The 23,893-nt window shown below is 46.5% G+C and overlaps 1 protein-coding gene across 1 annotated transcript in view; it reads left to right on the plus strand.

Moving 5' to 3' along the window:
• Positions 1-23,893, plus strand: part of GRID1 (glutamate ionotropic receptor delta type subunit 1) — a 650,606-nt gene that overhangs the window by 410,362 nt on the left and 216,351 nt on the right. Inside the window, exons 6-8 of the mRNA XM_040970332.1 lie at positions 8,168-8,338; positions 20,252-20,413; positions 21,705-21,824. Of these exons, the coding sequence (XP_040826266.1) occupies positions 8,168-8,338; positions 20,252-20,413; positions 21,705-21,824 (453 nt within the window). The remainder of the gene's footprint in view (positions 1-8,167; positions 8,339-20,251; positions 20,414-21,704; positions 21,825-23,893) is intronic.

The raw sequence follows: 23,893 nt of genomic DNA on the forward strand, positions 1-23,893 counted from the left end.
GCAATTTCTCACATTTTATTGTATTCATAGACATCTTCCTTTAAGATGCTACAGGGCACAAACGAGTCATTTTCTTCTCCCTCTTTTTTTATTATTATTACTGATGATGGTAAGAAAATGTCATATTGCCTGGAAACCCCAACCTTTCTTTTTTCTTGTTTGTTTTGGATGTTACAGTATTCTTATTACCCAATCACAAATAAGTGCTTCTTCCATTGAAGTCAGAGTGAGATTCATCAGTATTTTGCTGTTATTCTACTCACATTTTATTACGAACAAGAGCTGTAGATTCTAAATTTTGACTGTTTTAAAAGATGATCCATTTTGCAGTGATCCAAGTTGCCATTGTCTCTTGCTGGGATTCTGTCTTGAGAAAGCAGAGCAAGTGGGTACGACCTAGTAAGTTCTAGGAAGGGAATGATAACAGAAGTTCAAGGGGGAAGAATTCTAGTAGAACAAGGAAAATGGGCTAGGATCTGCAAAATATTTACCTTACTGCATCAATGGTAGAGAGAAGATTCAAGAATACCATATGGATTTGGCCAAATGAAGGAAGTTACTCATGCTTCTCTTGGGCCTTTCATGTAACAGCCCAATTTCTCTTTTTAAAATTGCTTGTCCAATTTCTTATTACTATAAAGAGAACAGATTTTTTTGAATTTTTATTTTGAATTTTGAATTTTATGGTACAATTCTGTAGAGACTTGGATTCGCCCCCCCCCCAATTTCCTACACTCAATTGATTTCTCCAATGCATACATATTGTTACAATAGTATATTCCTTTATAAGGAGTTATAATTCCATCAGTCTGTTATTTAAGTGTGCCCCCAAATTTCTTGTATAAACAATGTCAGACAGTCCAGCATGCTTTTGTCTAGATATGTCCAACAGTTTCACTGGGAGTCCATCTTTGATTTGGAAGTAGGGATGCATATTGCAATATATCTTTACATCAGGTTTGGTAGTCTCAATTACTCAATCACTATACATTCTCTTAATTGAGAAGCCATGAAATAAGGTCAGCATCAGGTATGATATTAAAACAACAACAACAACAATAACAACAAAAATTATAGCACCATGGAGTTGAAAAAACGCTCCATTGAATAACCAGTGCACGGGTGATGAAAGGAAAACACAAAAGCCTAGTTTGCATGATAGTTTCCTTACTTTACAGAGAACATAGGGTATTTGTCCTTTTGTGATTGACTTATTTCACTGAGCATAATGGTCTCTGGTTGGGGCCATCTAGTTGCATGTGGTATAATTTCATTCTTTGTAATGGCTGAGTAATATTCCATGGAATAGATGTACCACATTTTCTTTAAGCACTTCTCTTTGCATGGGCATCTGGATTGTTTTTTGCTACTGTAGATTGTGCTGCTGTAAATATAGGATTACAGATCCCCTTCTCATATGCTGTTTTCATTTCTTTTGGGTATAGCTGGGTCATAATGATAGGTTTATTTTCATTTCTCTAAGGACTCTCCATACTAATTTCCATAGTGGTTGTACTAGGCTACATTCCCACCAGCAGTGAAGGGGAGAGTACCTTTCTCCCCGTGTCCACACCAGCAGGTATTGTGAATAGAGTTCTGAGCGTAAGAATCACAATTCCAGACCTCAAGACATACAACAGAGCAGTGGTCATCAAAACAGTCTGGTACTGGTACAATAACAGAGAAGATGATCAGTGGAATAGAAAAGAAACGCCAGAAAGGAACCCACACATGTGTAGTCAACTAATCTTTGATAAAAAAAAATTGAGAACAATCCAGGGGAAAGCCTGATCTATTCAACAGATGCTGTTGGGACTACTGGATAGCAGGTTGCAGAATTAAGCAGCAAGACCTGCACCTGTCACATTATATGAAAATCAGCTCAGAATGATTCAAGGACTTAAATCTACACCCAGAAACCATCGAACTATTAAAGGAAAACATAGGAAACACTCCCCAAGAAATAGGAACGGGGAAGGACTTCTTAGAAAACACACCAAAAGCAAAGGCAAAGACAAAATAAACAAATGGGACTACATCAAGCTAAAAAGCATATGTGGAAACAAGTAACAAAGTGAAGAAGCAACCAACAGAATGGGAGAAAATTTTTGCATATTACACAAGTGATAGGGGGCTAATATCCAGGATTTACAAAGAGCTTCAGAAACCCAAGGACAGAAAAAATAAACAAACAACAACAACAACAAACAAACAAAACAACCCTGTGAAAAAAATAAGTAAACGAAAGAAACAGAAATTTTTCAAAAAAAATCAGATTCAAATGGCTAACATACATATGAAAAGATGTTCGGGATCCCTAACCATCAGGAAGATACAAATGAAAACCACGTTGAGGTGCCACCGAACTCCAGTGAGAACGGGTTTTATGCATTCCTTAGTTCCAGTGAGACTTCCACACTTCCCTCTCTTTTCTGTTTTCCATCTTTCTCCTCCTTCCATCCCCTCTCTTCCCCAGTTTTTGTGCAGACATAATTTTGATGCACTCTGAATTCACAGGCGTGATTCATCACTAACCATAATACTCAACAAATAAAAGGTAAGAGGACAAACTTCCGCAGGAATATAAACAAGAGCTAAAAACAATGATCAGATCACAAGGTGTCCATTTTGGTCCTAGACATATTTTTGTGATCTGTGTTAATGGCCACATATGACAGAAAACTTTTTTTTTGAAACTTGCATATTTTATTAAGCGTCGTGGTTCTACTTGTATCCATTTTGTTGCAAAAAAAAACCCTGGATTTCATTCTTCTTTGTGGCTGAGTAGCATTCTATGGTGTATATGCAATACATTTTCTTTAGTAAACAGCTGTTTGGCATTGCGTTGATTCCATATCTTAGCTATTATGAATTGAACTACAATAAATATGTATATTACAAAAACTCTCTCATATGCTGATATGCTGATTTCTTTTTCATTTGGATAAATTACCAGGAGTGGGATGGCTGGGTCATGTGTTAAATCTATTTCTAAGTCTCTGAGTAATCTCCATACTGTCTTCCATTGTGGTTGTCCTTGTTTACATTCTCACCAAAAGTCAACCAGTATACTTTCCCCCACATTCCTCACCAACATTTATTTAGTTTTATTATTTTTAAAAAAAATTTTGGATGATAGCTATCGTGACTGGGGTGAGATGAAATCTCATTGTGGTTTTTGTTTTCATTTTCATTTTCCTGATACATAGCTGTAGTTTGAATGTTAATGACTATGAACATAGAAAAGACATTTACAGGAGGCAAATCTAAATTGTAGCATGACAACTGAGGATTCATCAGTCACATATCTAAGATACTTGGGAACAATTTGGGAGATAAGTATGTGTTCCAGAAAAAGAACAGGGTCATGGGCTAAAAAATTTAAATTTCACACAATAGATTTAGCAGTATGTCTTTATGGAAGAATAACTAGCTTGAATAGTACTCCCCAAAGGGAAAGGACCCAGAGAAGTGAATATATTTTTAAAATATTTAAAAATAGAAGCTGTCAAGAATAATATCCATATAGGCCACCTATAAAGTGAATATGAATAATCTCAATAATATGCAAGCTTCAAACCTAAATGTGTTAACCAAACTGTGGAAATCTTGGCTATTCCTTCTTGTTGCTAAACGCAGTGTAAGAAATGAAAGATTAAGTCTAAGGACCAAATATGTGTAAAACCTAATGAGAGATTTCAACACACAAAGCTAGAAATCTACATCATCTATGTATGAATTAATGAATGTTGTATGCAAAAGAGTGAAACAAAGACAGTTTCCTGTGTGGACTTTGGAGCTGCTTTGAAGGAAGCTTTTTTTTTTTTCAAAATTTCTAAACTTCTTGTAGGTTTGTGATCTAAGTTTACACCAACTATGGTATCTGAAAACCTAAACAGAATTTAATTTACATTGACTAAGGAGAGATGGTGGAGGCAACCTTAAAGAGTTTCTGAGGTAGTAATCAAATATAGTATTTGAAAGGTTATAAAAGCAGTTGTGGCATTGGCTATCTAATGCAATCTTGTTGTGTACAACTTTGCAAAAAAACATACTGGAGCTACACCTATCTGTAAGCATAAATCATAACACCTTTGCATTAAATTGGCTTTTTAAAAGATGTATTTTTCTGAAAGGCAGAGTTACAAAGAGAAAAGGAGAGACAAAGATCCTCTGGCCAAAGATTCATTCCCCAAGTGGCTACAAAGGTCAGGAGAAAGCCAAGCTGAATCCGGGAGATAGGAGCTTCTTACAGGTCTCCCACATGGGTGGCAGGGACCCAAGCACTTGGCCCATCTTACTCTTCTCTCACTCTTCTCTCAGGCTTTTAGCAGGGAGCTGGATCCGAAGTGGATCAGCTAGGACACACACCAGTGCTCACATGGGTATCTGCATTACAGGTGGCAGCTTTACTCACTATTGCACAATGTTGACCCCAATCAAGTTTTTTTTTTAAAGCACTGTTGAGTGTTGGGATAATCTGGAGAGTTTACAAACACAGAATCCCTGCTCATTGTAATGCAGTGGGACTGGACTTATATACTTTTGTTGTCAAGTTCCCTAGATGATTCTGATAGACAACACAGCTTGGGCACCACTATGTTAAGACACAATTCTTGGAGGAATACACAGAGATTAGAAAACACGAAGCTGAGCAAAGTACGCATGGCCAAGCTGTATGCTGGGTGGGTTTCCTGCATAAATCAACATGGCATAGATTAGTTCTGGTGAGTAGAGAGGAAGCATTTGTTGAGGACGCATCCGACTAAGATGATGGGTAGCATTTTTCTTAGTTTGGTGAGAGGCACATCGAAATAACTTTATTCTTCATGTCTAATGTCTGTGCAAAAGATACATTTCACAGTGTAAACTTAAAAGATGCAAAGTAAGAAAGGTTTATCCGTGTGAGCCTGCACACTCCAGTGACATCTGGTCTGAGTTGTTTCTCTTGCTTTTCTCTGCTAATTAATGTGGCTCCCCACAGCAGTGTATACACATTGTCTGGCTGCTTGTGCTCATCAGCAGTACGGTCTGTAGGAAGTGTTTAACTGGGACAGAGGGTTGTTCTTCCAACAGGTGGTTTAAACTGACTGCTTAGGGTTACCAGTTGTCTGTACCCTGAGGAAAGACCCGAGATGAGGATCTCTCCTGGTTGAATAGAGGCTGACTGGCAGTGGATCTGCCAAGTCGTCTCTGAAAGCAGCATGCAGGGAGTGAACACATCCAACAAAGGAGAGTAAGCCTTGGCATGCAGCTGCTTAACTGACTGTTCCCATGGGTTCAGAATTGGGGCAAGGAAACAGGGTAGTTGCTTCGGTGAGTGTCTAGACAATAATTGCCTACAGATATCACCACACTGGACAAGTATGGGTAGGTGTGGGAAGGCACTGGCAGGCAGTGTATGTGCTCAGAACCAGAACTGGCAGATGAGACCCAGGCCAGAAAGACAGGAAGGTCTACAAGGTTGCAACAGAGCCTCATCGTGAGGAGGGCATATGGTGGCTAATGGGCTGGCAGAGAGCTCTGCCAAGTCCTCACAGAGACTTGGACAGACAGAATGGAAAAGGAGCAGTCTGTAGACCAGGGCAGCTTGGGGGTAGGGGCTGAGCCCCCTCTGTGCTGCAGCCGCCCTTGGCTCACTCAGCTGCTCACCCTGGGTGTTGTTGCAGGTTGTTGGGGAAGGTGTTGGTCATGCTGTATGTCAGCTCCCTAGGGGATTTTCTGGGAACCTGATTTCCAGGGCATTTGGAGGTAAATGGGGAGGACTTGGTGCTGCTGACACTTCCTCTGAGAAAGGGAAATGAGAGAGGTGACATAGAAGATCTAGGAAAATGACCCGCCTTTGGTGGCCTCTGGCACCAAGGAAATGTGAGGACAGCAGATAGCAGGAGAAACACCCTTTCCTTTCTTTACAGAGATGTGCTGGAACTACGTAGTCCCAAACAATCATGGTCTGATGTTCTTTCTTGATATGATCTCTCCAATCTTTGTCTTCCTTCTGCCAGGGAGAGCTAACTGGAGTGTTCACTGCTCTTCCCTGAACTCCTGCCTCCTCTTAGGTTAAGTTGTAATTTCTCTCATCCTGTGTCCCATGCTACTGACATGGCCCTGGGCACAGGACAGCTGGTGGCCACTGTGATCTGGACTCATTCAATCCATGGCCCTGGGATGTGAACATTTTCTAGTTATATGCATTGCAATCCTATAAGATCATCCTCCAATGAGCAGAACAAACACTTTGCCTGAAGTACAAGCTTTCGCAGTGCCAGAATCTAGGATGTAATCACACTTGAATTCTTTGGAGATTTCTGCAGTTCTGTGCATCTTGGAACTATTGATCATGCTCGAAGGACATAGTTCTTGATGTTTTAACTTTCTCCCACAATTGCATCTGTGGTTTTTTACTAACCACGCTACACACACACACACACACACACACACACACACACACACACACACACACAAACACACACATTAATTACCATATTATTCCTAATAATGTTGTGTTCTTTAAATAATTTCAGAACCCTGATTTCTAACCTCATTAGCTCTACTTACTCCATCACAGAATCGCAAGGCTAGAATAGGTCGTCTGTTAGGAGAAAGATGTAAGGCCTATTTTTAAGACAGAGTAATTTAAAGTTAAAGATCTTGACTTGCAACCAACTGCTGATTTAGTCACTTCTAAGAGACCGTGAGCCTGAGCTTTCCTTAGCCTGATTAGCCCTCTCCCCCACGGCTGGCGCTCTTAGTTTATGATTTATCCTCATCTTCTCTAGTGCTTGTATTGCATCAGCTCTGGAGCCTGGGGGGCTGTCTTCCCTGCTCTCTCCTCCTCCACTTTTATTCCTCTCTAATCTTCTCTCCAGCCAACAACCCAGAAGTTAACAAAAAGTAGTTCTGATTGTGGCTCATTTATGTCTACAGCCGTTGAAGTGCTCCTGTGTATACCCTGAGTGGGTCTTTAGCAGGATACTGACCCCCTGTACTCCCGCGTGCCCCACATACAACTCCATCCTCCTCTCTGAGAGTTCCTCCTTCCACATGCTCTACAGAGAACCAGTGGTCCTGCCACTGTCCTGGTCACTGCAGATCAGTGTTTCACCCTCTCTCTGTTACGTTTCTGTGAAGGCAGGGTACCTAGCCATGATGTCCTTCCCTATATGCATGTATTTGTGCAAGTTGCTACCAAGCGCATCGCCATCCTCTGGTGCAGTGTGGGTGCCAGTTCCTTGAGAATGCCTCATCCTGGAATGAGCTCCTGCTGCTTGCTCCCTGTACTGGTCTTGCGCTCCAGGCTGCTCATTTGAAATGGGATAATAACAGGATCTCCCTTGTAATATCCCCAAGATGGTGGTGAGCGCTAATGAGCTGGTATATGTGAGGAGCCCAGTGCAGTAGCTAACACAATGGCTTTTCTTTACCTTTGGGATATTTGGTGTTCTAGGGCACTTCAGTACTTCCCTGGAAATTAGATTTAGAGGATACATTTATTTTGATGCAGGAAACTGTGGAATCTGTGCATGTGAGAAGTCTATTAAACGTTCATGAAAAAATACATGTTATGAAAAAAAAAGGTTATGTGTAGATTTCAAAATTTCTTTTTCCCAAAGAACAGCATCTCTTAATTTCCTTTTTGTGCAAAGTTTTTCAAACCCACCTCTCATATCATCTCACAATGGAAACTCCCAGGATGGGATCAGAGCTGAATCCTGTACCGACTTACCTATCTAGCTCTCAGAATGGAGCAGATCTCAGAGGAGATATGGGCCAAAGGTTGTGAAATACAGGTGTGAGTGAATGAACAGATGTTTCCAAACTTTGATGCACGTTCATAACATGAATTGCATTATTCAGAAATCACTAGGCAAGCACATTGCGTGTTGAGTACCTAGCTTGGTGGAATCTGGCTTTCTCTGTACACAGACGCTAGATAACTCCCAATGGGAAACTTCTCTTCCGTGTTTGCCTAATGCCTACACTGACACTGTGGGTTCCTAAAAGCTTGACCCTGTGGAAACCTTGTACATCCTTTTCCTGGCCTTTCTGAGAGTCAGATAATCCTGTTTGCAGAGATCTAAGAGTGATTTGTGAATGTGTAGCGATGAAATAATGTGTGCCTGGATCCATGAGCTGCTACTAAGCATGGCCTACTTCTCTTCCCCAGGAAATCAGTGACCCCGAGATCCTAGATCTGGTTCACAGCGCCCTCGGCAGGATGACCGTGGTCCGGCAGATCTTCCCCTCTGCCAAGGACAACCAGAAGTGCATGAGGAAGAATCACCGCATCTCCTCCCTGCTCTGCGACCCCCAGGAAGGCTACCTCCAGATGCTCCAGGTCAGTGTGCAGCCTCCCACTCTGAGCCCTTGATTCCTTGCAAGCATCTAAGCCACATCCTGTAGCTGCTGAAAGGGACACACTCTGAGCCACACCGTGGGGCACACACTGAATGCTGTTGCCCACCAGCGTTATTTATTACCTCTCTGTGCTTTGGTGAAAAGAACACCGGAGGGCTGGACAGTGCTTCTGAGTGGCGTTGGCAGGCAGTTACACCTGGAGTCAGCAGGTGCATGTGGTACTTAAAAGATGTGAAGAACATTCCAGTCTTAGTCTGCTGATTTGTGGAATTGGCTTCACCTGGCAGGGCTAGGGGCTGCAGTGTTCTTTGAGAAGCCATCAATTTAAGCTTGGTTGAGGCTCTTTCTTGTAAGAAGCTATGGATATGGACATGGTCTTGCACTACATCTAGGAAGCTTCCCTGCACAACAGTGAATGTTGCATCCCCAGATGAGTGAGGTATGGGGGCTAGGGTTCAGGGTCATGGCCTGATGCACCTGCTCCGTTCCTGCCAGGGTAAGAGGCACAAATTTATCTCTTCTTCCATACTCTGGCTGGTTGTAGTCTGCATTAGCTGGTCTTTTGGGCTTGGGATAGGACGGAGAGTGTTGTGCTTGTTTTAGGAAATAGGTTTTCTCCCTGGATGTATGGTGGCAACAAGGAGGCAGAGCAGAGAGTCTCCAAATGCACTTTGCTACTTCTTCTTGTGCAGAATAAAATTTGGGTTGATATTGTGTGGGAGCCATGTGACAAAAGATCACTTCTCCTACTTGGGTTTGTGGAACCCTTGAACTTGGTATACTATCACCTTGCCTTGAACCATACCATCAGCATGCCTGGAACTTGGCATACCATCGCCTTGCCACTGAACACTGAAACTAACCTTGTCTTCTCTACCCTGCCAGGCATGAAGAATAGGCAGCAGGGTTTCAGGGCAGAGATGGCATGTCCATTACCTCAATGCCATCCTCACTCACCAAGAACAGCCTGATGTTGCCCTGGCTGGAGCCGTGCAAGCTAGCAAGGGGGACTGCCAGGATCTCTAGTGGGCTATAGATCTTTGTCTTTTGCCAAATCTTGAATATGTTCCATGATTTTGTGTTTTACTGGAGGGAAGAGGGAAACATGAGACAGTGATTTTGGTTGGAATGACCCTGTTCACCCTTGGCATACACTGCAGCAGGGAGCTAACTCATCGGTATGTCTGGGATTTTTCTAATTTGGTGGAAGGTTGGCCAGGGGCCTCTGCAGCATGGTGAAATTGGGAGTCCTGGGCACATGGGTCAGAATGGAAAAAAAAATCTGTTTTTTTTTTTTTAAGATTTATGTCTTTATTTGAAAATCACTTAGAAAGAGAAAAATAGATATTCCATACATTGGTTCCTTCTGCCAATGGCCTTAATGGCTGGGGCTGGGCCAGGCCAAAGCCGGAAACCTGGAACTCCATCTGGGTCTTTTACCTGGGAGGCAGGGGTCCGGGGACTTTGACCATCTCCCAATACATTTCCAGTTGCATTCGCAAGGATCTGGATCAGAAACAGCAGTCAGGACTTGAACTGGTGCTCTGAGATGGGATGCTAGTGTTACAGGTGACAGCTTAACCCATAGTTCTCCCATAACCTGTCCTTGTCAAAGCGAAAGAAAGCTCTTGATGCAGTGTTGGACTTTTGGAAGCTGCTGGCCTGTTCTGTATTGCTCCTCCCTGGAGTTTGACAATAGCGGCAAGGGCTGCATCACAGACCCTCTCCCTGAACCTCTGTAAATGTCACTCCCGTGAGGATGCAAAAAAAGTTAGATTGCAGGGTCAGGCACTGTGTACCAGATTCCATCCGTTAGTGACAGGGGCAACCTTTAGCAAAGTAAGATAGTGACAGTGTCTGTGGGACCATGCCCGGGTGGTTCTCCCCAGTTCTCTCTTCTTCCCGGTTCTCTCCTCTCCTCTTCCTTCCTCTTCTCCCTCCCCCTTTCCCTTTTCCTCCTCTCTTTTCCTCTGCCTTCCCATCTTCTGCTCTGCCCTTTCTTCTCTTTTTCTCCTTCCCCTCTTTTCCCTCCCCTCCCCTGCTATCCTCTCCCAGTAATCCTGCCTTCAAATCAATAAATAAATCTTAAGAGAGAAATCATGCAGGTCTTGGCACAATTAATGGTCTCTAGGAGCCTGTCTTTAAGTAAACAAAACACTTCATTGAAGAAATTTCTCCATTTGTTGCCTCTTCTTCATTGTTGTTGGTGGTGGTTGGGGTGCGGTGAGAGAGAAATGTGGATTTATTTACTCAGCCCTGCTCAGCAGTGACTTGGGGTAGCTTGTAGATTCATTTCATTTACAAGCCCATTCCCTTCAAGTCTCCTCCGGAAACTATTACCACTCCTTTCTTTCTTAATGGCAACGTAGAAGGCAAACTAATTTCTACTAGCCTCTAGCTGTGAGATTTATAGAGAAGGTTCTAACGTGTTTAGAACAACCAACTCGAAGAAAAAAAAGCAACATTTGTGTCATGGATTATTAACTTTGTCTTGATGAAATTAATGAAAATCCTGCTGGAGATGGAACTTTCTAGTCCATCTTCAATCCCTCTTCCCTGATGCTCCTGAGATGATAATGTTTCTGTGAAGACTGGCAGGAACAGGGTGTGACTGCAAGACCATCTGTCATCTCTCCCATGGAGCTGACCCCAGAAGCTCCATCTTCCTCTGTTAGGCCTGTGGCTGGGTATCTCTATGTTTAGCTGCCAACTAAGCACTATTGCAGCAGATCAATTGGGTTCCTATTTAACAGAGAGAAAAGCATCCAAATAGGTAGCTGCTAGATTCTCCAAAAAGCATGGCATTGGCCAACACACGGAGCTGCTGTTGACACATTTTTTTTCTCTACAAAGAGCTGTCTTATTTGTGTCTTTCTCATTCTTGAATGTTTATTGTTAGTTTTTTTTTTTTTTTTTGACAAGTTCATTAAGGGCTTGCCTGACTCGGTGAGTTATAAAAGTGATAACTGGGCCCTCGGAAGCTAGTGACTTTGCTATGATTTCAATTCACAGGCAGCGGTGCTTGGAGGAGAATCAGTGACTTCCCTGTAACTGGAACTGCCTTGCCCAGGCGACTGCTTCAGGGCAGAATGCTCCCATTTGTCACCCTGTTTGCATTGAGCTCTGTATCCCCCACGTGGCAGGCGGGATGATGTAAGCTGCGTTGTCTTGTTGTCTGGTCACTGAGGAGCCTGGTGCCTGAGTGCAGCCGTGGTGGGGGTTAACGTGGTTGTTATTGTGGAATGCTCCTTAAGCATTTCACAGCTGCTGAATGGCTTAGCTGAATCTACCCTCCCCAGTGTTCACTCATTGCCCCACACATTGTGACTTCTTTAGGACTTCCTGTGTTTTTTTTTTCCCAGGCTGCAGCATTTTTTGTTAAGCTGTCAGGGGATGCCTTGCTGCTGCTGCAGCTTCCTTGCTCATACAAAAGTTGTCTTGGCTTTCAGTGGTTTTCCTAACCCCTGAGACCCAGACAAGAGTAAGAGGGGCAAGCTTTTGTCAGAGACTGTGGTGCAAGTGGTTTCCTTGGGTGTACCTGTTGATGGTGCTGGCTGTTAAGGGGGCTGCTTGAGTTGCTGGAGCTCAGAGGTGTTCCCCCCACACACACACAATATGTATGCTGGCTGCTCAGGTTTGGCCCCCGCAACCTCTTTGCCCTCTGCCAACATCTATCCCTCCTGATGCCTGGCCACGATGCCCTCTCTCAGGACAGGTGGACCAGCAGCAGTTTGGCAAGAGAAACCTTGCCTGGGGACAGATTTCTAAAGCTGTGGCATCTGGATGTCAGCTTGTTCTCCCTGCTGGCTCCTGTGTCTACTGCTTGTCTGACTTTGGGGGCTGACCAGAGCCGGTCTGAGGGTCTGGTCAGAGGTCAGCCCCTGCTGTTTGCCTCTGTGATATGCTCCCTCAAGAGGCCACTTTGCTTGATTAATGATGGAGGGAGAGAGAGAAAAAAAAAAAAGACAGTGCAGAAGCCCTGAGAAAAGACAGCCTTTCTTAATGAGAATGTTTTCCACATTGCCAGCTTGGGTGGTGGGAAGACAGTGGATTGAAGTGAGATGCAGCCCATCCCATGACTTTGACCCTGGCCTGTACTCCCCCTCCCCAAGGATGGTTCTTACCTTCACAAAGCAGGTGCACCGCAATCCCTGTGCCCCAAAGTAAGGATCCTGCTAAGGCCTGCTGGGGTCCCAGATTTAATCTAGCATATTGGAAATGAGGTAACTTTGCTGCACAGCCAGGTGCCCTTCATATCCTCTGGGGGTCTCTCCTGTTTGATCGGACACACAGAAGTCTCAGCCTGTTGATGACTGCGTAGGCTTGGAAGCATATTGCTGACCCCAAGAGTTCAGCCTGTCATCAGTTATAACTATAACTAATAATTCTTGTCCTAATTCTCTTTCTGGGGACTCAGTAACTGACTTCAGTGTCTGGGTTTTTTGCACATCCTTGTGTCCTTAAGATCCTGTATCCCTGTGTGCACACGGCACCTACTGGGGTCTAAAGGCTGTGTCCTCCTCCCCAGGTTCATGAGCCACAGCCTAGCTCTCAAGGCGACAGTCCTGAGGGGCAGGGTTGGTGATTCATTCATGCCAGTGAAGCCCTCCTGAGTGAGGCAAATGTCTTCCACAGGCCTGTAGAGGCCAAAGTCGTGCTATGTGAAGAGCCATCAAGAAGGAGCCATTCATGAACCAGGAAAGAAAGGGGCTGTCACTCCACACTGAATCTGCCTTAGCCTTGGTCTTCAGCCTCATCCTACAGAACTGTTGAGAAGGTCAACTCCTGTGGTTTGCTACAGTGGCTGAGCAGAGCCAGCCTCTGCCACTCTGTTGCCATGACACCTGCTGGTGTAAGATGGGACAAGATTCCAGGCACAGACAGCCTCTGGGGACTAGGCCCTGCTCCTCTGCCCCAGGGTTCCACTTCTCCACCCTGCTGGCTTGCTTTCCCCTTCCTCTGTCTGTTCCCTCTGCGTTTTGACTCTGAAGTTCTCCTTATTCTCTTCTGAAGATTAATTTAACAGTCTTTATGGTCGCCTCTGCTCCTGCTGACACAGGTATTCTCCTCCATAAAATGTAGTTAGAGATATCGTGGGATTTCTCGACTGTGGTTTCCCACGGCTGATGCTTAGCCAGCTCCTGTGATTGGTTTCCGTCCAGACAACCAGCAGTGTCTCCTGGGTTTCAGGAGAGCTGCATGCCTGCCAGCAAGTGCTGTTTCCTCTCCTCTTGTTTCCTTGCTGAGACTCTGCCTCCCGGGTGAGTAACTGATGGTGAGGCTGCAGCCTTCCATCCCATGCACCTGCAGTCTTGGATCCTGAAGGAAGATAGGTAACTCTCCATGGACCCGTCCCCAACTTAGCTTTTGTCTGCCCTTCTTGTAGAAGGGACATTGATGTGTATCGGTTTATTTCTCTGTGTCCTAAAAACAGCTTTAGAACTCTTCACTCAACCTTCATTAGTCAGCAGCCATTTGTTCAGTCATTTTTATGTGCCAATTTTTATGGTCAAGCATTTACAAATGTGCTGTGTTAATTTTCTGTTCTCCGTGGGTGCTCCACCCATGTGGGAGACTCAAAGAAGCTCCTGACTCCTGGCTTTGGCCTGACCCAGCCCCACTCATTGTGGGGCCATTTGAGGAATGCACCAGGGACTTGGAAAGTCTCTCTCTGTCTCTCCCCTCTATGTAGCTCTATCTTGCAAATAAATAAATCTTTTTTTTAAAAAAAAGATTTATTTATTTTTATTGGAAAGGCAGATATACAGAGAGGAGGAGAAACAGAAGGGAAGATCTTCCGTCCAGTGATTCACTCCCCGAGTGACTGCAACAGCTGGTGCTGCGCCGATCTGAAGCCAGGAACCAGGAGCATCCTCCAGGTCTCCCACACAGGTGCAGGGTCCCAAAGCTTTGGGCTGTCCTCGACTGCTTTCCCAGGCCATAAGCGGGGAGCTGGATGGGAAGTGGAGCTGCCGGGATTAGAACCAGCACCCATATGGGATCCCGGGCGCGTTCAAGGCAAGAACCTTAACCGCTAGGCTATCGCGCTGGGCCCGCAAATAAATAAATCTTAAAAAGCGTTTTACTTATTTATTTTTGCTTATTTGAAAGGAAGAGAGACACGCAGAAATACACATACATTTTCCTTCTGCTGGTTCACTCTGCAAATGACCCAAGCTGGACTAGGCTGAATCAAGGAGCTCAGGATTTAATCCAGGTCTCTCACATGGGTGGCAGGGACTCAGGTCTTTGTGCCGACATCTTCTGCCTCCTAGGGTGTATGTTAGCAGGAAGCTGGAGTAGAAGCAGAGTCAGGACAAGACTCCAGGCATCCAAGCCGGATTCTTAACAGCTTCAAAAATTGGGACTTGTCAGGCCATTTTATAGCATGTTCTCATGGGTGAGACGGACATATGCAGAGGTCCACAGACCTAGTGGAGAATCGCATAGCTCAATGTGCCTGAGGTGTTAGAGTCAAGGAGTGTTGGGGAGCTGTTCAAAGGGGTGAAGGGCTTCGGGGTGCTTCTCTTGGAGCAGTGATCTGGTGGGAGGTGCATCTGAGAAAGAAGACTGTGAGCTGAAAAGTCTGTCGCTAGGAACAAGGTAGGTGGTGGTGGTGGTGGTTATCAGGTCCCCAGGGAGATGCTGAGCAGTGCTGTGGCAGCGGGAGGTGACCATTTCGAGAAGATGCCAAGGAATTTTCCCTTGTACTGAATTCCCCCCGTCCCCTAGTGCCTGCACAGGTAGCCAAGTGCAGAGTCCCATGAGCTGGATAGTGGTTGACCCTTGTTCAAGTGCGTGCTGCCTGCCTTGCTCAACCCACTGTACGCTTGGGTAGTCTCATTGCAGCATCATCTCTGTCAGGTGTCCTGTGGCTGAGGAAGCCTTTTGAGTGCAGTGGGCCATGAAACCTAATTCTTGGTAGCCTGGGTCCATGTCCTCTGTACCTTTCACTGTTGCTATCTATATTTTCATGGGCTATCCCAAGGAAAGCCATTACTGTTCTTTCAATGGGTGACACCCCACGTTGTGCAGCCCTGTAAAGCAGACTCAGTCAGTCCTGGTACCCATGGCTGCTGTGACTTTGTACTGAGGCTGGGAAGGGTCAGGGACACATACTCAAGGGCCCACGTGAGCAGATTTCAGGTGCAGATGGAGATTAATGCTCAGTATGGATCCCTCCATGGTCTTCCAATTCACAATCTGCAGATCCCAGTCATGACTGCTGTGTACTCCTGAAAAGAGGAGAGGATGAGAACTTGGCAGATCCAAGTTCATCTTTCCAATTGGCCTCACATTCTGCATGCCATGATCATACCAGCATACCAGCCACTAGAGACATCCTCAGATAAGCCCTCAGTTCACCCACGCTGAAGCCAGGAGCCACGTAGGTCCTGCATTTTCCCTTTTTATGCTGTCCTACCTCTGCTTCCTCCTAAAGAAAGAATGTATACTGAGAGCTTGTAATTTGCATTAAACAGAGGGGAATTCAGGGCTGCTCCCCTGTACCATCCCCTGGGCCATGATCACATTGGGTTTTGCTGGGATGATCCTGAGGGTGTTAAATGGCTTGCTCAGCACTGCTCAGCAAGTGAGTGAGGATTGAGGTGTGACTCCCCCATTTAAAGAGTATGTATTATGTCTGTGCACTGGGAATCCAGGCTGGCTCAGGTTGCGATGCTGCAAAGTTCTTGGGCCACCTTCCTCTATTGCACATATGACAACATGAATGGGTGAGAGGGGAACTGAACTTACAAACTAGGTTGTAGCTCTAGAGTGACCAAGTGACCAAGTCCACCCCCTCTCTGGCTGTTTCCAACCTTAGCATAGAGAGCCCGTGAGCCTCCAGGAGAGCCTTGGCCCCTCCTGTGGCATTGCCTCTCATCTAGCTCTGATTTCACTCTCTGCGGTCACTTTGGCTTGGTTCTGAATCTTTTTCTTTACAACAGTCTCTCCTCTGTCACTTCCCTTGGCCCGGACACTTTGACATCTCTCCTGTTTAGCAACTTCGCTCTTCTCCCTTTGCACAGCAGTGTTAGCAGCCAGCTGTCTCCTCAGACCGAAGGTCTAACTACAACACTATCTGTGCTGTCTGTCTTCCTTTTGCTAATGAGTTGTGTAGTGAGACTTAAGTGAGATGTCAGAAAGGGGGAGGCAGGGACTCCTTCGGGCTACACTCTCTTTTCTGTAGCCTGTGGCTCCACCCTTACCTGTTAGCTCTTTCAGGCAAATAATGTGTTGTTGAGTGTTCTTGCAGCTCACAGTATCTATCCTCCCAGATCACCCCCTATTAGCTTGGTGGCTCGGTGTGACCAAACTGGGACACTGTGTTCACCCACCTTCCCTAAGGGAAGTGGTCTCTTTAAGTTTACCGAGATCTGGAGGTGGCCTCCGGCATAGACAGTCATTCTAACATCTTCTCTAGACCTTTTGCCCTCAGGATCTCTTCCCTGGACAACCAGATTGTAAGCACAAAACTATCCCCACCTGCTATGTCCCCACCAGGGAACCCTAAAGTCCGTTTGCACAAAGTAGGTCACCTAAGTGAGGATGCTGAGGTTGGGGGCAGATGATAGATCCACATATCAACTCTGGAGTGCTAGCTTCTGCCAAAAGTAGGGAGAAATATTGAAGTAACATGCAACCAAGAAAAGTGAAGGGTCAGTGGAGCCTCCTCCCAGGAGGATCTAGGAGGCAGTTTGAGTAGGCTTTGAAGAGAAGCAAAATGCTACTTAAGAAAAGGACTCAAAGTGGGAGATAACTAATTTTTCCTTGCTGTCTGTTTACTACCTATTATTTCTTTGGATGAAATGCAGTGTGTACCTCTTTAGCAAGGAATTAGACCACCCACCTGTGTGTCTGTTCCATCCACCCATTCATCCACCTACGTGTCTGTCTGTCTGTCTCTATCTATCTATGTATCTGTGTATCTATGTATCTATCATCATTGCAATTATCCATCCATCTACACAGCCACTCAGATATCCATTTTACAACCTAAACATCCACTCATATATCTATCTACCCACCAACCTATTTTTGTATTTATCTGTCCATCTACCTGCCCATCCATCCACCATGCACCTATTCATCCATTGTTTTTACCTTACATGTATCTCCTTGCATTCATTCATTAAACATACTTTTAAGCATGAGCTGTGTTTCTTGGTTGATGCCGGATTCTAGAATCAGCCCTGAAGGAGCTCGACATTTGAGGAGGTAAACACATTCATGAACTGACAGTGCATAATACATGCGTGGAAGAGGGTGTGCTCAGGGAGATCCAGGGACAGCAGAAAGGCTGATCTGCTTGGAAAAGAGCATCGCTCCAGCCTGTTTCCCTGAGCTGGAATGCGTTCAACCTTTGCAACAGACATGCTTGTGGGAAGACTGAGAGCTTCCTCTGGCCTTTCTGAGACATCTTCTGCATGTTCCTGTCTTCATTCATACAGTTGTGGAGTACCTTAATTCATTGTGACCGGAGTTGCTGCAAGGGAAAAGGCACATTATATTAGGTGTTGTCTGGTTATAGCTAAGGTACTGTGAGTTCTTTCCAGTGTGTGCAGGGGAGGTGGGGAGTGGGTCAAAGGGTCCAGGCTGGCTAAATAGCCATGGCAGTGAGTAGATGTCTGTGAGATCTCGAGAACAGGAATCTTCACTTTGTCAAGGACTCTCAGCATTATTTGTTGGGAGAAAAGAAAACCCAAGCCACCTCTAAGTGGTTCATATTCTGTTCTCCTGGCAGCTCCATTCTTCTCATATTTTAGAGTGCGTAGGCGAATGTAGAACAATGGGGACTCCTGAGCCCTGGAGAGCTGGGCCATCTCTGCTCACTGTGGAGACTGTCCCTCCCACTCTCAATGGGCCGGCAACACTATTCTGTCATGGTGGGGAATGACTGGTTTGAGGGGGTGAGTGTCTATAGATGGGAGTACCTTGCCTCTGTGTTGCCAGGTGACACCTGTGTGCTGAAGGCCCCTGGCACAGGTCAGCTTAGGCATTGGTTTGCTGCTTTCTATATCTTGGTCAACAATAGTTAACATTTAAACATGTCCCTGCCCCCTTCTCCACCCACTTCTCATACTTGCAGTGTGGAGGACCTCATGGTGGGCACAACAAGAATAGAGGAAGCTGGCAGGGAGGACAAGGCTCTTCAGCGACAGGCAGCCCACACAGAGACCTCTGGGAGAAGTGGTCTGCTGTGTGTAGGATGTGTCATTGTGGAAATAGCCCCGAGAGTTGGCATGAGCAGCTGGATGGGCAGGCCATAGCAGGTGTCTCCTTTTGGCCTGCCTTGATTTCAGCTTCACCTATGGGGATGGTTTCCACCACCAGATTCTTGCCTGGGGCTCTACTTCTGGGGAAGCTTGTAAGATACATGTAGCAGAGATGGGGCTGTTAGGTTTTGGGGCGGCCGGGGGGGGGGTGGTGGGAGCACACTGAGACAGAGAAGTGGTGGCAGAAGGAGTGCTTCTAGTAGCTCAAGGAGCCTGTTTGATCTTCCTAGGGATCCTGTGAGATTAACATAGTCTCCTGTTACTGCCTGGTGAGTTTTGTTATCCTGAAATATTTTTGGCTGGCTCCTCACTGCTCAGGTGTTCAGAGACCAGTCCCTGTAACCCACTTTGCTGAGGCTGTTTGTGCAACAGTTGGTGGCAAGGTGTCTGAACCTGACCAAGGGTGGATACTACCTCTCCCTTGCCTCCTCCCTCCTGCTCCAGTGCTTTGTTGGAGGCCTGCGGTTGTGTGAAGGCACAAGAATGCCTTCCTCTTTGGAATGGCTCTTCCAGAGCCACTGAGCAAGCAGGTATGGGTCTACATGCTCCTGCAGACAGGGCTCTCCCATGATACTCACCCCTGGGTGCCCAGGAGAGTAGTCCCTGCCCCCATGCTGTGCTGCTGCACTGTGTACCATGGTTCCCGATAGCCCTCATCTCTGGAGCTTGGAGATTGTGGCTCCTCTGTGACCGAGCTTCCCTGCAGACAATCAAGCAGATAGACCCAGATCCTCTGGAGGACCTGGCAAGCAGCCACTTCACTGCCCACCACTGATGAGTGCTTTGCTCCCTACCAATGTGATCTCTCCAAACACTGTGCTGAGACACAGCAGTCTCTCCAAGGCCAAGTCTGATCGACAGCTCTCTGGGCACAGACCCAACAAGGGCCACCTTATTTCACCACTGTTATTAGTCCTCTGTGCATCACCCCAAGGCTCCATCTGGTCCTGGCCCTGCCTGCCTCTTGATCTTGCTGTGTTTGTTGAGCAGTTTTCCTCTTGAACTGGTTTTGGTGTCCCTAGCTCAGGATTTGGCCAGCTGGAGGCCATTGGGTGAATCCAGCACACAGACTATTTTGGTCAATAACATCTTACTCCAATATGCTCCCTTGTTTGTGTATTGTCTGGGACTGCTTTCAAGTTACAACAGTAGGGTTGAGTTGTGGCAACGTAACTCATAAAACTCAAGTTTTTATAGCCTGGGCCTTAAAGAAAAATAGTGAATGCTGCCACAACTAGCTATACCTGCTTATATTTTCACACATGTGCTGTGTCCTTCATCCTGCTAAACCTTCTACACTGAGCCCCCTGTCCCTCTTTTATTCCTGGAGCAGTTTTCCTGCTCTTACTCCTGTCTCAGTCACACATCTTGCTGGTCTCCCTTGTATTGTACAGCTCCAGTTGCCATTCTCCTTCCTGAGGCAGGGTTGCACCTTAGCCTGGCTGATATCCCGGCACCTGGCTGCACGGCTGAACACACATCTGGGAACTATACCTCAACACTGGGGACCATATCTTGGTGTCGGCATCCTGTGTGAATACAGCTTTCTGCTGGTTTCACCCTCTGGCTCCGGAAATGCATGAGTAGAAAGGGTTTTGTTGCTCCTGTCTTTGCAGATCTCCAACCTCTACCTGTACGATAGTGTTCTGATGCTGGCCAACGCCTTCCACAGGAAGCTGGAGGACCGGAAGTGGCATAGCATGGCGAGCCTCAACTGCATACGGAAGTCCACCAAGCCATGGAATGGAGGGAGGTCCATGCTAGATACAATCAAAAAGGTATGTGCGTGAGGACAATCTTCCCTGATCGAGATTAGCAACCAGAGTCACTCCTCATGCCCTCAACTCTGCCCATCCTGCAGCTGACCCAAAGCAGAGCTGTCTGTGGCTGCTTTAGGGGGCATCTTTGCAAACCTCTGTCCTGGTTGCTCTTCCTGTTGTTGCATTGGAAGGCGGAATGCAATAAGGTCTACAGAGTGGGTTGTTCTTATCTCCATTTTTTAAATGAGGAACTTGAGCTTCAGAGATTGGAAATAACTTGCCAAGATCATGGGATGGTCTCTGTAGGTCCTGCCATGTAACCTTGGCGTGTGTGTGTGTGCACGCACTTGTGCCTAAGTATGCACTGGTGAAATGCTCCATGAACTATAGGCTGGATTTGTACTGAATTTAAACACCCATGGAAGACTTGTTAGAGTAAATTAGGTTTTAGAGGCTTCAAAGGAGTGTTTAAGGAAATCCATCGTGTTCAGAGTCTTATCACAATCCATTGCATGTGGTTTTAATAGCAGTGAGCAGGTTCTGATGCTGATTTGAATCTACTGCAGCCTATGACAGAACCAGAACCCCTACAAGGGTCAGGCTCACAGAATCTATAGGAAGAGAGAGGCTGAATGAAACCCTGACCCTGGACTTGAAAAGGGATGGAGCTTGCCCAAGATCACTCAGCCTCATTGTCTGCTGCTCCCCAGGCTCCACCAAGTCACTGGAATGAAGGCCAGGCTGGGTGCCCATGGCAGCCAGTCATTATCAGACACAATTGTCACACTTTGGACACAGTTTTTCCTTCCATTCCTGCAGCCTGTGTAACACGAGTCTGATTGACTCCAGCCTGGTGCTGGCAGGTGGGCTTGCACAAAGGGTCCTGGCAACAATGCCAGTACTAGAGCTAGGGTTTTCCTTGCACACTCAGGCTTCCAACCTCTGGGCTCTGAGTTCTAATTCCCATGGTCTTGACAAGTGACATTCTTCTTGTAACCTGAAGCAAGTTAATTTTACTCTTAAGGAAAATCAGGACAAAAGCTGTCACTCTTGGGGCTCCTGGCTTGCACATTGACACTACATTTATGGGCTCCATGAGCGACATGACTGTGTGTGTTACGGCTGTCCCCTGGAATCAAATGGCTTGAGAATTCTGATCCTGTGTCATGGGCCAAGATTGGGAAAGACTTTGTCCTTGTTACAAGCTGTCCCCTCCTAGACCCTGAGCAGCATCTGTCTCAGTGGCCACTTCATGGTGTTTCCTGGCCTTCAAGCCTCCCTCTCAATGATCTGTCCTTATATCCTGTAGGGTCATATCACTGGCCTCACAGGGGTGATGGAGTTTCGTGAGGACAGCTCAAATCCCTACGTCCAGTTTGAAATCCTGGGCACGACCTATAGTGAGACATTTGGCAAAGACATGCGCAAGGTAAGCTAGAGGCTCCTGGCCTCCCCTACTTCCTACTGCAGTGTCATTGAAGATGGCGACAGCTTTGTGGCCTCCTGGGTCTCCAGTGTGAGCTATTTTCTCCACCAACCCGAGACACCAGATACATTAAGGGAGCCACATAAGAGATCCTTTATTTCGGTGAGAGGGGCAGCTGCAGGGCAGAGAGAACACAGGAACAGAGTAGGAGTTCATGAGGGAGAAATTGAGAGAGAGAGAACAAAGGAGAGGGAAAGCAGAGAGAGAGAGAGAGAGCAGAGACAGAGAAGAGCAGAATAGAGAACAAAGTGAAGAGGCACCTTTATAGCCTGGAGGTGGGTATGGGGAGTTCAGAGTCAGGGATTGGCACCAGGGAGAGATGCATCAGGGGATTGGTGAAGCTAGGCCATCAGGTTTGGGATCATGAAGTACAGCAGATTGGTAGAAAGCACAGTTTAATCTTAAAGGGCACAGAGCTTACTTAGGACGAGTGGGCCTTTAAGGGGACCGAGACTTAGGGCATTAATGGTAGTGCTGGGTAAACATGTATTTAAGGTGGCTTCGGATCCAGAATGACAGGGTCTCTGTTCCAGTTGTTCCTTACACCCAGCAAGTGTGAAATGGCACAGAACTCCCCTCTGCCAGGCTCTCTTGGTGATGAGGTTCGTGTTGATGGGGCGTGCTGGGGAGGTAGCACACAGAAATGTGCAAATCAACAAGGCGTATTGCTCATGCACTCTCTGAGTACAGCAGCCACTGGGTCCTGCTCCCAGGGCCATTAGGGACCCCTGGAAGCTGGAAGCAGCGGTGTGATTCCCTGGGTGGTGAACTCAGGCCAGAGTCGTGGGCAAGTGTGAACTGCGGCTGAAGCAGGGGACAGAGGTTATAGCCAGAGCATGCTCCACATCCCAGGGTGAGACAAGACAATGACAGCAAAGTGAGGTACAAGGAGGCTTGCAGGTTTGCGTGCTGGAACCCAGTGTATGAGCAAATGAGGAAGGGGCACCCTCAATGTTTCAGTGTGATGTGAGGCCTGGTTCAGAACATTTTTTTTCCCAACACAAAACAAATAATTAGGAAGTGGTCTTTTAACTCATTTTTAACTCATGGTGGGAAACCCCTGAGTTAGGAGGAGACCTGTGAATCCAGGATTCCATAGGACTGGAGGACCGGCAGGTTGACATGGCGAGCAAGGGGGTGGAATCATTATCCAAACAAGTGACTCAGCTGTGCTAGTCCCTTTGATGGGGAGCCCTGGTGGATGGTTCGTGTTGCACAGGCAGGAACAGCGGCTGCTGTACCAGCGTCTGGCTAACACAGCTGGCTTAGATGCAGGAGATTGGCGTGCTTGTCAGGGCTGGAGACAGCGCATGCATGTGTTAACAGTCCACAGAGATTCCAGGTTCACAGGAAATAACGAAAGCATTCACCAATTGGCTCAAGTGCCGGCACAGACTTAGGTACCATCCCTCTCCTTTTTCCCCCTTCCCTCCCCAGTCAACTGGTTTCTATACCCTGAGGAGGAAGATGTTCCCACTAATGGCAGGCAGTGTTCTGGGAGATAAAAGCCAGTCCTTGTAAGAAGTAAGCTCACACGTGGGGCAGGGCACGTGGGGCCGCAGATGCCTCTGGCAAGAACCTTGTAGTGTGACCTTCTGCCTTCGCCAGAGGCAGTGGATGGGCAGGCAGGGGTGAGGTGTTAGTAGGGGACTGAGAATCCACTCTGGAACTTTGATTGTATTTGCTCATGGAGAAGTGGGGCAGGCGATGTGTGTGAAGCTAGTGAAAGCTTCAGAGGCAGGAAGGAGTGTGCAGGGCTTATCACTGACAGCAGGTGGAGGAGCTGGAAGGCTGGGCCTGTGTGTGTTAGGGGAAGTGGGGAATGCCCATCTCGTAGTGTGCTGGAAGATAGACTGGTGGGTTGATCCTGTAAGCACTAGGAGGGCCAGCAATAGGCTGTCATACAACAGCTGACACTCATCCAACGATGTGTTGATGAGGTCATTGTGGTGGAAGGGGTGGGGGATGACTATTTTCTGACATCCTGGAGGGCCAACGTGCAGCTTGGACCA

The sequence above is a fragment of the Ochotona curzoniae genome, unplaced genomic scaffold (genome assembly GCF_017591425.1).
Source record: "Ochotona curzoniae isolate NIBS_2020 unplaced genomic scaffold, NIBS_Ocur_1.0 scaffold_4763, whole genome shotgun sequence".
NCBI lineage: Eukaryota > Metazoa > Chordata > Mammalia > Lagomorpha > Ochotonidae > Ochotona > Ochotona curzoniae.